The sequence below is a fragment of the Corvus cornix genome, chromosome 13, assembly GCF_000738735.6.
Source record: "Corvus cornix cornix isolate S_Up_H32 chromosome 13, ASM73873v5, whole genome shotgun sequence".
NCBI classification, from domain to species: Eukaryota; Metazoa; Chordata; class Aves; order Passeriformes; family Corvidae; genus Corvus; species Corvus cornix.
Genome location: NC_046343.1, coordinates 1,195,031 through 1,209,297, shown reverse-complemented (window position 1 = coordinate 1,209,297; position 14,267 = coordinate 1,195,031). Strand labels below are relative to the sequence as shown.

At 53.5% G+C, this 14,267-nt stretch overlaps 1 protein-coding gene across 5 annotated transcripts in view; it reads left to right on the top strand.

Annotated features, from left to right (window-relative positions):
• ARHGAP26 (Rho GTPase activating protein 26) overlaps nucleotides 1-11,665 on the top strand; it is a 101,505-nt gene extending 89,840 nt beyond the window's left edge. The window contains exons 21-23 of one of the 5 annotated variants that reach the window (XM_039559388.1): nucleotides 6,172-6,282; nucleotides 8,181-8,272; nucleotides 10,003-11,665. In XM_039559388.1, the coding sequence (XP_039415322.1) occupies nucleotides 6,172-6,282; nucleotides 8,181-8,272; nucleotides 10,003-10,091 (292 nt within the window). In that variant the 3' untranslated portion in view covers nucleotides 10,092-11,665. The other 4 variants (XM_039559389.1, XM_039559390.1, XM_039559391.1 and 1 more) reach the window with 4 other exon arrangements.
• Nucleotides 11,666-14,267: the final 2,602 nt, after the last annotated feature.

The window sequence follows — 14,267 nt, the reverse complement described above, 5'->3', positions numbered from 1 at the left end:
CTATCAAGTTATGTGGGGAATATTCCTTAGCCAGGAATGAATTTTTTACGGTGGGGAGAGCTGTTCTGCTCGTTTCAAGACACTGCTTAAAAAATGACGGGAACTTCTCTCCCTTTGGAGAGCTGGCAGTACCAGCTCCTGTGGGGAGGTTGCTGCTGCCATCCCAAAATCTGTGCCCTCCTTGGGTGTTGGCAGAGCCCTGTTTTTCCCCTGTGGGACCCTGGGAGCACGTGGGGCAGAGCAGGCGCATCCCCCATCGCCTTCCTTGCACCATCCGGGCGTCCCTCCCGGCTCCCTGCAGCAGAACAGCTCTGCCAGCCAGAGGAGGGCTTGCTCTGAGGGAATAAGGACCAAATGCCCTCCCTTTGCACCCAAAGCCAGGCTTCCAGGGCAGTGGGTGCTGCAGGGCTGGTCCCCCTGGAGCCTTGGGCAGGGGTCAGGGCTGTCCTTCCCTGGAGCAGGTGATGGTGGCTGGCAGCAAGGACAGTGTCCTTCCATATCCCTCAGCTTCCCTGCAGCTCCGAGTTCCCAAAACGAGGTCACCCTCAGCCACATAGCTCAGGTTTAGCTGCTTGTGGCTGGCAGAGCCAGCTCGGCAGCGCCGCGGGGCCGCCTGGGGCACAGGATGTGTTTAGCTCAAATATTTGAGCCTCCTAAACCCCCCACAGCTGAGCTGGGAGCTGTGATCCCACAGGGACTTTAATTTCCTTCATTTTCCAAGGATCCCATATGGTTGTTGGGGTGGCAGATGGGAGAGTTTTCTTTTCTGGGGGATGTAAGATAGCAGTGCATTGAATGCCAGAGAGGAGTGAGAGATTTCTGGAGGGCTGTTGAGTTCTGCTTAATTGCAAACACAATTTGTTGGTGACTAATGCACCCAGCCTTACAGCATTACCCCATGTTCGAAGCTGTGGCACGATGGAGAAGCCATGACTAAGATGCTGGCTCCTGATTTACCAACACTTCCCTCCTAAACTGCCAGTTTGGCTCCCTGCTGCCACATTACAACTTTTCTATTAATAATTAAGAGCTTTAACACAGTTTGAAAGCAGTCAATTCAACATAAAACCTTCCAGTCTGATTTTGAGTCTGCTGAGAGCCTTTTGGGCAGAGAGAAAGAGGGAGGGGGGTATTGATGGAGCAGAAAATGCAGCTGCTGAGCAAATGGTGGATTGGATTTTGGGGAGAAAATCACACCTGTGAGGGTGGGCAGGCCCTGGCACAGGGTGCCCAGAGCAGCTGTGGCTGCCCCTGGATCCCTGGCAGTGCCCAAGGCCGGGTTGGACGGGGCTGGGAGCAGCCTGGGATAGTGGAAAGTGTCCCTGGCCATGGCAGGGGTGGCACTGGATGAGCTTCAAGGTCCCTTCCAGCCCCAGGAACTGTGTCCTGTGACTCTGTGACTCTGTGACTCTGTGTCCCATCCAGGCTGGTTCGTGTGGACGCATCGCTGCCTCCATTTCCCTGTCTGTCCCAGTGTGAGAGCAGTCACTGGTGGGTCTGTACCTTGCTGGTGACACTGGTAATTCCATTACAAACAAGGTGTGCAGCTGTTACTGAAATGCTGTTCCCTGGTAAGGCGTCACGGTGCTCCCATCACCTGGAGCTCAGCTGGTGGGGAACACACCTGTGCTGGCACCAGGCTGGTCCTGCAGCTTCCTTCCCTCAGTGCCTGCAGCGCTTGCTCATGCTGAGAACTCATCTATTGCTGACTCTCTGCTTACCACCTCACTGTCTCCAGCATTAACAGCAGGCTCTGAGCTCCGTGCCAGGATTCTGTAGCACACCGGCCCTGTCATCTCCTCCCTCTGCACCATCGAGCATCATCCGTCTGCGCTTGGAAATGGGAATGTGGGACAACAGCTCCAGCTCTCCTCCCCAGAGTCAGAACTCATATCCTGGTCTCTCTCTTACTCAAGTGGAAAAGCTTTTAGATGGTTTATGAAATGACTAAAGCAGGGAAATATTCCCACACATGGGAAATCAGCCAAGCAGCAAAGTGACAAGACAAACCCATGTGCTGGGTGCCATCAGGATTACAGAGGGACACGTCCGTGTTGTTGGAAAGAAGATCCTGAAATCTGTGCTGATGGAGATGGGGAACTGGTAAATGGAGATGTGGGAAAGATCTGTGCTGAAGAATTTGAGATTTTTTTGGACCGGTTTGGTCAAGTGATGCTGACCACAGGCCATTTTAGCTGCTTATTTCCCTAAATGTGTAATTTTTTCCACCCAAATGACCATGCAGCAACATTATTCCTGAGAGAGTAACACTGCAGAGAGTTTAACAGCATTTTTCTTGCATTAAAGTACCAAGCAGAGGAAGAACCCTGCCAGACTGGAGCCCTGAGAGCTGGTGGTCTGCTCTGGGGTGGTGCTGCCCGGGAGTTGCTTCCTCGAGCCCATCCATTGCTCCAGGCTTTGCTAGGACCTGCAGCACTGCTTGAGCTCCATGAGCTTCCCAAACCAAGGCTGCCTCCCATTTCATTTAGGCAACAGAGCCCGTCTGCTGGTGAGCTGCAGTCTTGTCCTTTTTTCAGCAGAGCTGAAGTGCTCTGGCATTACATAAAGCTGTAATTTTCTTTTTTCTTGTTACCTTTGAGAAGAACCTTATGTTCTGCAGCTTTGTTTTATAGGAACAGATCAGGGAGCAAAGGGCTGGATGGCCCTTGATGTATTTTGCTGCAGTCAGGTACTGATCACGTCAGAATGGGAATATTGTTGTTTATTCTTAAGGTGATTTCATGAAAGGGCTGGAATCCATCAGTGGGCTCTGCCTATCCATAGCTGAGAGATGTTCTGTGGCAGAAATAGCCCCAAGTTCCACAAAAATAAACAAGTTGTAAACATGTTTGAAGTGGAACTGATGTCCTCCCAGCCAGGAGAACAAAGCACAGAAGTTGTCTGGAGACCTGCTGAGAAGGGCTCTGAGAGCTGCACATGCCTTGGGGGCCTGAGCCAGGTGAGGAGCACCAGAGGCAGCCTGGGTGGAGCAAGAGGAATGAAAGAAGCAGGTTAAGAGAAGGGATCACAAAAGAGATTTTTTAGCTCCAGCAGAGTCTTGAAATAAGAGTTACTGCTTTTTTTCACATGTTTGGGCAGCAAACTAAACATCTGCACGGGAAGGGCAGCATGTACAGCCAGCACGGGAAGCAGGGAGGAGGATTTAGCTCCTAAATTCATTTCCAAATACTCTGTTTGCTGGAAGAGTGGGATTGCCGGAGGGACGCATGGAGTGGAAGGTGCAGGTGCCCCTGCAGGTGCTCTGGCACAGTGCCCTCCTCGCCCTGCCCAGCAGTGCTCCCTCCCTGCGGGATCACAGCCGCCGCTTCCGAGGTGCAGTTGGACCAGCGGGAAAGGCAAGAGCCTCAGGATGCCTTGGGCTATGGACTCATGGAGTTCCCCCAGCTGCTTCTGCTGAGGAAAGGTCCACTCTCACCTTGGAAGACTCTAATTTGAGCCATTTCTTTGTTTCCTGCTTCTGATGGTTTTGGTTCTTAGCAATTTTCTCTGTTTTGTTTCCACTGTGCACCCAACAGGAAGCGCCCCTCGCAAAGCCCTCCTGAGTAAGAAGAAGGAAAAAAACCATCCAGCTGACATTTGCTGCCTGCAGGCAGCAATGAGAACTTCCCCCAGCCTCTCACCACCTCTGCTCTTTTTGTGAGAAACAAAGGAAATTGGATCCTACAAGAAAACTGTTTTCCAAAACACCAGAGACCTTGGGATAGCCCGTTCCCTCACGTGCACTGACATCTCCAGCGAGGCAGGACTCGGGTCTGGCAGTCACATAAGCTCAGGAAGGTGATACTCAAGCAGCAGCTTGAAAATAAATCCCTGTATTTCATGGAAGGGAGGTGAACCCTTCATACCCATCATACCCCAGGGTCTGCTGGTGCTGGGGGGAAGTTCAGGTGGGTCCTGAGCTATCCATGGGTTCTTCTTGAGGAGATGTTCTGGAAGGACTTGCAGAGCAGCTCAGTCACCGTAGGACCATGTTCATCCCCTCTGTGAGCACCAGCTGGGCACAGGGTGCTCTGCACACCCCACTGCACACGCTGGCACTAGTGAACTGTTCTCTCCGTGGATCTGCTGGGCATGGGGTGTGTTTTCTTTGACACCAAGGATCCTAAAACACCAAAATCCTGCTCCAAATCAGTGAAAACTTCTTAGGCAGAGGCTGGCCCAAGTGCTGGTTCTTTCTCTCAGGCTTTTTTCCCTGATAACTTCGAGAATCCTGCTGGTTGCATTCTCCACTGCCACTAACGGAGCGGGTGCGCAGTTGTGGAGCAATGACAGAGTGACTTGAGGAGAAATGAGAGCTGCATTCTTTTGCCATGATTTCATCTCAAAAAGTGCAGTAGCAATTTCTAGTCCCAGAGCCCTGTGCCATTGGATTTTCCTTCCTTCGTGCTGTGAAGAGGACCAGGATTGGTGGCAGAGATGGTGGCAGTCCCAACACTGGCACAGACAAATGCAGATCCATGTCACAGTGGCTGTCCCATCACTGGCACACCCAGTGCCATGTCCTCTTGCACCTCGAGCCTGCTGCCCACAGGCACGGTGGGAGCAGTGGTGGGAGGGCTGGTGGGTGTTGGTGGCCACTCTTCAGCAGGACAGGCTCAGCCACATTTTGGTCACCAGCTCATCGCCCCTCCAAGTCCCACCTTGGAGAGAGGAATTGCTCTTTGAAAGAACTGGTGCTTAAAGGGTTAATTTTGGCAGTTTGGGATGACTTGGTGGCCTTGGTAGCACCTCCCATTTGGAGGTGGGGATAGATGGAGTATCTGGTAAGTACCAGTGGCAGTCAGGTTTGTTAAAGACTAAGGAAAACTCATTTTTCAAAAGATGGACAATTTTGATGATAGAAATGCAAAAGGACTGTTTTTAGATAGTGATGATTATTAGCAGAACATTTTGAGGATGTCATTGATAGCCTGCCTGACAGCATTCCCTGTTTCCCAGCCTCTGGAGAAGTCATGCTGCACTGCTGTATCCCATTTCTCCATGTGTGTAATCTCTGACATAATAAAGGTGTTGCCTGTAATTTCAGAGGGAATCAATCCACATCTGTTGAATCCAGTGACACGGCTTCTGCAAGGAGTCAAGCCAAGAGTTTGGCCTTAAGCAGAGATGGTCCAATTTCCGAGGGGAAAGCGTCTGTGTCGTAAATATCCCCCCGTGGTGGCAGCCAGAGGACACTGTGGAAGGTTAAACGTTGGTCTGAACTCCTGCAGGGCTGAGGTTCTCCCACGTGTTCTGGAGCCACCATTCCCTGAATCCCTTCCCTCTACCTCAGGAGGCCCCAGCTGAGGGATAAGGACATCCCAGGGGTTGTGCCCTGTCCCCACCTCATCAGGGGCCTGTGTGATCAGAGGTACCGTCCCTCTCTCAAGGAAAGAATATAAGTCCTGATGCTTTTACAAAACTTCTGTTTTTACAAAGGCATTTGCAGTGTGGAGAGGGATTTCTGGCGTTTTATCAGGGATGGAATTTCTAATCTGAATTGGACAGGGAATACCAATGAATGCTAAGCAGAGAAGCAGTAAATGAATCAGAGTCAAACTGGTATTTTAATACAATAATTGCTTTCTGGTGAGCCTGAGAATGACCTGAATCAAACAGTTTGGAAGGACCCAAAAACTTCTGTGTGCAATTACCAGTTCAGTAACTCGATTCAGCTTCAGTTGACAGCTGTGGCTTCAGGAATCAGCACGAGGGGAAAAAGGGATGGAAAACATGGAAAACAAAATCAGTGACATTTTTATACACTGAGTGTATGAGCACCACAAGTGACAGACAGAGGGGGTGGAGGCTGCTTGCAGGCATCATTAACGTCCAGAAATACCAGCAGCTATTTCTGGGAGCACTGGGGGAAGCACGAGGCAGGTAAGTGGCCGTGCTGCCAGCACAGACCCCTGGCACGCGGGGTGCCGGGCACGATGGACGGGGCAATGGAGCAGGGGTTAATTGGAAGATCCAGCTCTTGTTGTCCAGACAAATGCAGATCCAGCCTTGAAACACTTCCCAAGGCCTTGGCACTTCATTTCGTAGCTGTGTCTCATGCTCGGAATATTCCCAAGGCACTCGCTATCGTCGGCTGTCGTCTCTCTGTCTCTGGGTTGCTCTTTGTTGCTGTGGTTGCATGTTGATAAGGTCTCTGGTTATGTCTTGCAGCCCTCAGAATCCAAGCCCAACGTCACCCCTCTCACCGTCCTGGCCCATGTTCTCTGCGCCATCAAGCCCTATGCCCACCTCCTCTACGTCCAGCGACTCATCCCCCATCAGGTCTGTTGCACAATTCGCTTGGCTTTTTGTTGCTTTTGCTATTTCTGTTCAATTTCCCTGGTTTCCCCCACTTCACTTCCCTTTCCCTTGGCATCCTGCTCGAACCCTCCCAACACAGCTGTCTGCACTCAGCAAGAGGAGAGCTTTCAAACCCTCCTGCCCCAGGAGAGCCCCTGGAACACCCCGAGCCTGCAGCCCCCCGGGGCAGGGGAGCAGAGCTGTGCCTGTGGTGCTCGGTGTCACTGCTAGGCTCAGCTCAGCTCCTGCGTTGGCTTTGCTCTGCTCTGCAACAGGTAAGAAGTGTCCTGCAAGGAGTAAAGAACCTTTGGAAAGCACTGCCATCCCTGGTGTTCTGGCCACAGCCTCGTCTGGGATCCCAGGAGGGTAATGGACACAGGGCAGCACAGGCTGCTCGGTGCCCAGGCCGCAGGGCTTGGGCATCGCTGGAGCAAATCATTCCTGGGAGCTGCAGGTGAACCAGCACAGGATTCCCAGCCACTCCTGAGCAGCGGGTCAGGCTGAGCTGTGCCAGCCCCGTGGGGTCCCCCTGTGCCCTGGGGTGCCTGGCACCAGAGCAGGCACTGCCCAGGGGTCCTGTGCCCTTGGCACTGGGGATGCCATCGTGCCATGAGTGCACCGTGAGCCTGAAAACACCTTTTGTTTTTCATCTGATGGTCTCAAGTGCTCCGCTTGAGCGGTGCCTCCCTTGCAGTGAAGGACCCTCTGGAGTGGGAGGATTGTTTGCCTATCCTGGTCTTTAAGTGTTTGGGAGCTGCTCGTGTCAGGCAGCTGGAATTTGGAGAGGAGAGACCTCCATTTTGGGGCTCTCTTCACAGCAAAGCCAAAACATTCGCAGCTCCCAAGTTTGGAGTTTGGTGTGAAGGGGAACTGCTCTTGCCATGAAGTGTTGTGGCTTCCCTGGGCTCTTCTGAGGAACTCAGGGGAGCTTCAAGTCCTCGGAAAGATAAAAATCGGTAAAATCACTGATCTGAGAATGGTGACACCTTGTTTCCCATGCCAGCAGCTTCTGGGGGCACTTCATCACTTCCCTTGGCAGTGCCACAGCTGAGCAGCAGTGCAGGATGTGGCCTGCTGCTCGAGTGGCCCAGAGCCTGGCTAGGTTGGCACTGTCACTGTCACCACAGCCTGGCATTGTCCCAGCTTTCCACCAGCCCTGCTCCAGCCTAAAGCTGGGAAGGATGGGGCAGCTCTGTGTGCCTGTGCTGTGCCTGAGGAGCCCTGAGGTCCCTCATTTTCCCCTCTCTGTTGGCAGTTTGCACCATTCCTGGCTCTCCCTGCTCCGATTCCCTCCCCTGCAGCGTGGGCACACTGACACTTCAGCAAAATCCAATGGCTGTTAAATCTTTGTTACCTTCAGGTACAGGCTATGAAGAAGTGCAGCAAATTCTTCACGGACCTGCTTGATTTTCTGTTTTGAAATAACCTTTCTCAAGTGCTAATTCTTCCTTGTGAAGTTCTTCTTGTGGTTGCAGCTGCACTTGGATGGGTTTGGCAGAGCGGGGCAGGTGGCAGTGGGTCACTGCCAGCACCTGCTGCCACCTTTACTCTGTGCCAACCTCTGGTCAGGGATGGCCCCTCAGATACAGAACATTCCAGCTCCAGCCTAGAGCCTGGAGCTGTCCTGGGGACCCCTGGCTTGGGCTGGTGCTGTTCGGGCACCAGTGTGGGCTCCAGTCCAGGTGGTGCCAGCTGGGCTCAGAGTGGGATTTGCATTGTGGTGAAACGTGGCTCATCCCCGAGAGCCTTCAGCCTCTGCCGGTGTCTCCCTCCCTCTCCCTGAGCAGCGTAGCTGCAGACCCCAGCAGAGCAGCAGCCCCCATCAGCCCGGGGCAGGGGTGTGTGGGTGGCTCTGTGCCCACACGTGGCCTCTCTTCCAGCTCCCCGCTGCGCAAGGCCCGCGCGCTCTACGCCTGCAAAGCCGAGCACGACTCCGAGCTCTCCTTCACGGCCGGCACCGTGTTCGACAACGGTGAGTGCTGGGGCTGGGGGCTCTTCTCAGGGCACAGCTCAGGCTGTGCTTCCAGCGTGCCCCACGGTGGGAGCTGCAGGGTGGTGGGACCGGGCAGACCCCGTGGGCTCCACGGACCCCTCCTCTAAGTTGAAGGGAGACCCTGGTGAGCTGTGCCTGCCCCGGTGTTTACCATACACAGAGCCATTCCCAGAGGGCTTCTGCGAAGGGGAGATTAGATTCCAGGTATCAGCACTAGAAATACTCTCTGTAGTTGCTGTAAAGTTTTGTGCAGGAGATGGGAAAGCAACGTGTGCTTTTTCCCTCTGGATGTGAGTGCTGGAGCAGGGGGGCTTTGCTCAGTCAGAGACCACGTTAATGAACACAGATTTGGTGCTTCCTGCGCCCCGTGAAACTGAGCAGCTCTGACTTAGTTATAAGCCCAGTGTCAAGAAAAGACTTTTTCTACTTTCCAAGTCATTCTTGGCTTTTAAATGTTAAGCATTGTCATTTGGGAAGCTGCTACCACAGGCATTGGTTTTGCCCTGGGATATAGAGGCGAAGGCAGCAGAAAGGGGAGGAGAATGAATACATGTGAATTAAAGACAATCCTTCTCCGAAACAGCTCCATAGTCATAAATAAACATGGTCTCCCCTCTGAGGGCCCGTGGGAATCAGAGCAGCTAGGAGAGGAACAAGTTTGAATTAAATACATTACGTTTGCTGATAAAAATCAATGGATTATTCAAGGGAAAAAGTACACAGCGTGTTCCAGTCACTCAGCAGCACAGCCAGGGCTCACGTTGGCTGGAGGACGTGAGGTAGAACCAGGCTGGCTTGCTGGGAGCCTTGCTGTGATCAAGGGGCTTCGCAAACCCCAGCGAAGGCAAAGGGATCTTGGCAATGCTTGGAAACAGGTTCTAGTTTGAGCTTCTGTGAGGCTGCATGTGGCAGCTTGATCCAGCTGGGATTTGGGGATGCTGCTGCCCGCAGGGAGCAACACCCACATAGCAATAGTGGCACTTGGAGAGCTCCAGTTCAGCTGGCGCCTCGTGCAGCTGATCCAGACACGGAGTGAGGGAGTGAGTGCCAGACCTGCAGGGTCACGGGAGCCCGGGGAGCTCCGGGAGCTCTGAACACTGACTTCCCACCATTATTGTGGGAGGGGGGATATTCCTCTGCCTGCAGGCGTAGCCGTGACCTGGCTCCTGCAAAATCAGCAAATTTTTGGGAGTTGATTGAATAAAGAAAGGCTTTTGAGGACTGATCAGGTTTCTGGTTGCACACAATCAGGTTGCAGGGTTTGCTTTCCTACCGGGATTGTTCCCTAATGCAGTTCCCCTCCCGGCCTGGGCCCAGGCCAAGCTGGGATGTGCGGGGTTACTGTGTGATGGAGTGAACCACGTTCTCTCCAACTTCCAAGAGATCTTAGCCCAAATCTGGAGGAAGTTTTGAGCCCCTGTTTTTATCCCAAATACTTCACTTCCCTCAGCCCAGCAGCCCCAGGGAGCATTTGGAGCCTGCAGCTCACTTGGTCCTGCAGTGGGATTCACTTGGGGAAGCAAAGGCCAAGGAGTCCCATGGGGAGCAGGCAGGGACAGAGCACTTCAGCTGAACCTCTGGGCGTGTTCAGAATCATGGAACGGTTGGGTCAGAAGGGACCTTGAGGACCATCTTTAACTCTGTTTGTTTCCTTTCTTTAAAATCGACGCAACTTAAAGGTCTCACCTGCCCTTCCCTTCTCTCTGCAGTTCACCCATCCCAGGAGCCTGGCTGGCTGGAGGGGACCCTCAACGGCAAGACAGGACTGATCCCTGAGAACTACGTGGAGTTCCTATAACTGTGGGTGTGCACAGTGCCACTGCTGAGCATTCCATGGTATCCATGGGGAGTCCTGCAGGCCCCTGTGCCCTTTGCCACTGTGTGATGCGGGGTGAGGACGCCCCTGTGCCCGCTACTGGATGTTCGTGTGGATCAGATGTCACCTCTCCTCCCGTCCTTCGGTGCTGCTGGGCTGAGGGGGAGCGGTCCTGGGGACATGGAGAGACTCCCCCAGCCCCGAGGTGGGGGTGCTTCAAGCCCACATCCCAGCGATGGAAAACCAGCCAAGCGACGGCCAAGTGCTCCGAGCGGCTGAGCTGAGACTGGGAATGGCACCCCCGGGCCGGCTGTTCCTGCACGGGGCCACTCACGGGCTGTGCGGGCCATCAGTGAGCCCAGGGTCCCACCGAGGAGGAGCCGAGCCCTGCGCTCCCAGAGCCTTCCCTGTGCTTCCTGCCTGCCCCAGGCAGAGCTCTGGGTGCTGCTGGGGAGCACACTGAGCTCCGGGGGCAGCAGAAGGGCTGAGCTCCGGGGCGGCCCCGGGAGGTGACCGCTCCTTGTGCCGCCGGCTCTTGCAGGCGAGAGCGGGCCCCGAGTGGCTCCGCGGGGCTGGCAGGGCTCGGCAGGCACCTGCTCGGCGCAGAGAGGGTGTTTTGGACCAAGCCGCCCAAACTCTTCTTTTTTATTTTAAAGGTTTTGGTTTTGTGGGGTAAGCCTCGGTCTGTGCGAGGTGAGCAGCCCACGCTGCTTTCCTGCTGCAGCCCCACACAAACCCTGCTCCTGTTGTTTGGCTCTTTGGTACCTTCCCTTCCCAAATCCCACTGTACAGACACATCTGCCAGCGCCCAGGCCGCTGATGCCCCGTGCTGGAGCTGCCTCTGCCTCTCTCCAGCGTTGTTTTCCAGGCCTCCCCTTGCTTGCAGCCTCGTCCGTGCCAAGTCTGTGCAGTGCTGGTTGTGCCAGGTGAATTATTTCCATCCTCGCGGGGCATTTGCTGTTGCTGTGGCCAAGGTGGGGCTGTGCAGAGCCAAGGACGAGCCCTTCAGCTCCACCAGGCCGGCTCCTGCCTCCATGGACACGCCAGGAGGGCTCGGCAGGGCGAGTGTGCAAATCCCTCCTCGTTCCAGGTCATTTTGAAGGGGCAGGGTGGGAGAAGGAGCCCTGTTTGCAGAGCTGGGATTTTGAGAGCTGGAATCATATTTTATAAAAGAAAGTCTCAAAAGAGCCCCCAGCCAGCGGCGCTGGGGATGGATGTCGTGGCTTTTTGTAACAGTTTTAAAGACTCTGAGTGACTGAATTGCTCTATGTGTCACTTTTTATTTTTGAAAGAATTAATGTATAAATAGAGTATCTTAAAATATTATGAGGAAAAGATCTATATTTGATATTTTTAGAAGAGCCGTAATGAGAGAAGCAAAGGACATTTGAAGCCCGTCACCGAGAGGCTCCAAACCCCCCGACCCCGGCCTGGAGCTGCTGCTTCCTTCACTCCGTGGTATCACTTAGAGAGAGGGGAGCTGAAATTTCAGCCCTCATCACGTTTCGTCCACAGTAATTAAACTTCCTGAGCTTTTGTCTTGGGGAAAAAAGGAGGAAAAAGGTGATCATTTTTCTCCTGCTTTCCAGGGTGGGTGGCACAGCTCATTCCCATGGGATCACACCATCTCCATAACACTCTTACTCCTTGGGGAGCACTCTGGGCCCTTCCCTGGCTGGTGTGGTTTGGGCAGGGGTGAAGTCCCCAGACAGCCCGTGGTCTCTGCTCTGAGGTGTTGGTGAGAGGTTTGTAAGGATGGAATCTGGTGTTTCCCTAGCACATTGCTGGTTCATTACCGTCCTTGGATTTAATAGCCAACATTTGTGCTATTTCTTGGCTTTCCTGAAGCCAAGGATGAGGCCAGGCTTTATCCAGCCCTGGCATCAAATGGGGCTGGGCTGTATCCAGCCTTGGCTTAGGATGAGGCCAGGCTTTATCCAGCCCCAGCCTCGCTCCATGCCTGTGGCTGGTGCTGGGACCTTGGGGCTGGTGCTGCCTGGGGCGGGCGTGTGAGGGCCCCTCCCTGGGGTGGGAGAGGGATGGGGAGGACTAATGGAAAGGGTTTTTAAAAAACCCTTAGTATTTCATCTGTCAGCACTATTTGTTTGTGGCTGGGACTGTCCTGAGCCACTCCCTGCTGCCTTCACGGGATGCTGCCGGGGCAGAGTGCTGGGGATGAATGGGAATTGCAAACCTGCCAAAAGCCCTCCCAAAAGGCATTGTGTGGGGACATGGCATTTAGCATTTAGGGGCCTGCTTAGCAATGCTGTGTGAGCACCAGCACCACGCTGCTCCCGCCGTGTCCCCACAAAACCTTTCCGTGCAGGGTCCCCCTTTGGCTCCTTGGATACTCCAGTAACTCTGAGACTGGAGTAAATTCCTTTTCAGAGGCACTTAGGAGCTTTTGGATGTGCTACCTAGAGAGTTTCTGGGAACAAAAGTCCCACGCAGATGTATTTACGAGATGCCTCCTGGAGGAAAGGAAATCAAACTGAGGCAGGAGTTATTGCTCTTACAGGAGAGCCAGTGGAATATTTTTTTTTAATTAAAACTTTCCAAAAAGAAAAACTTGTCTGGAACGCTTACTAAATGTTCCCATTTTGGGCCAGCTTTAATACTGTAGTAAAACATTGGTTTATTCCAAGGGAAATTAAAGATAGGAAATACTTTTTTAAACCAGCTTGACACAGCATTTGATGCTTAATATTAAATCATCATCAAAATGAAAGGAAAGCTGGGTGGTGACGCTGCTGATGGGCAGAGCCTCTCCCACAGGCCCTGGCTGGTCACTGTGGGCATTAAACCAAAAAAAAGAGATGGTGCAGTGCTGTCTGTTGGAACCGACATCAGAGAGCCTCCTCGGGCAGCGCTGCTGTTTCACATCGATGGCTGATGCTCCACAAGTGCGCCGTGAGTCTGGGTTGGGTTTGGTGGCGGTTGGATTAGTTGGGTTGGGCTGGGTTTGGTGTTGGGTTGTGGCTGGATTTGGGATTGGGCTGGGTTGTGGTTGGATTAGTTGGGTTGGATTGGGTTGGATTTGGTTTGCAGTTGGATTGGGGTTGGCTTGGATGCTTGAGGCCATTTCTTCCTGTCCTGTCACCAGGTGCTTGGAGAAGAGGCAAAGCCCTGGTTCATGGACACCAGCTGAGCACAGGGATGGGTCAGGGGTAGCCCAGGGCAGAAGTCACCTGCACAGAGCCCGAGGATGCAGGGATGTGTTAGCAAGTGCGTGGTGGCTTAATTATTCTAACGAACCAGAAACCTCAAAGCAATTATAGTTTGTACATTTGGGCTAATTCAGATTTTTAGCTTTTGGGAAATAAAGATTAAAAGCAAAGGTTTTTAAAGAAATAGCCATTTTAAGCTCTATTCTCTGGATGAGGAGCTGATTGTTTGCAGATGGGCTCAGCTGGTAATTTAGCACGATGCTGACGGCTCACGAGGTAGCACCTACTTATTACTTATTGTAAATCCTCCCTTCTGCTAATGAAGCTTGTTCTGCTTCTAAACCTCAGACAAAAGGGTCTAGAAAATCACACCTGGGCTCTAAACTCACTGACGCAGGCAGGAAGGGGAAAAAGTCTGCAGCAGCCGGGTGCCCCGGAGACCAGCCTGGCTCGGATTAGGCAGGGATGGCAGAGCGGGGTCTGGAGCTGGAGTGTGGGGGAGTTTGAGCAAACCCATCTCCCCAGGGAGATTTCTGTGTCCCTGCTGTGTCCCCATCTCTTTGGGAGCCCCCCACAACCCCTGTCGCTTCCATTGGCTGCTCCCCCAGGCCTGCCCTGCCCCAGGACTGAGCTGTTACCCCGGACAATCAGCTCATTAAATACCTGCAGATTGCTCAGAGCTTTAATTCACAGCCACCTGGGAGTGAGGAGCAGAGCAGGAGAGATGGGTGATGGGAGAGGCTCCAGGGATGAGCCCCAGAAAGGCTGGAGTGTGGCTGGCAGTGAAGGTACCACCGGGGTGAGCATTTCCCTGGCACAGGGGGCTGGAAAGGGCTTAAAGCTCATCTCATCCCACCCCAGGCATGGGCAGGGACACCTTCCACTGTCCCAGGCTGCTCCCAGCCCCATCCAGCCTGGCCTCGGACATTCCCAGGGATCCAGGGGCAGCCCCAGCTGCTCTGGGCACCCTGTGCCAGGGCCTCTACCACCT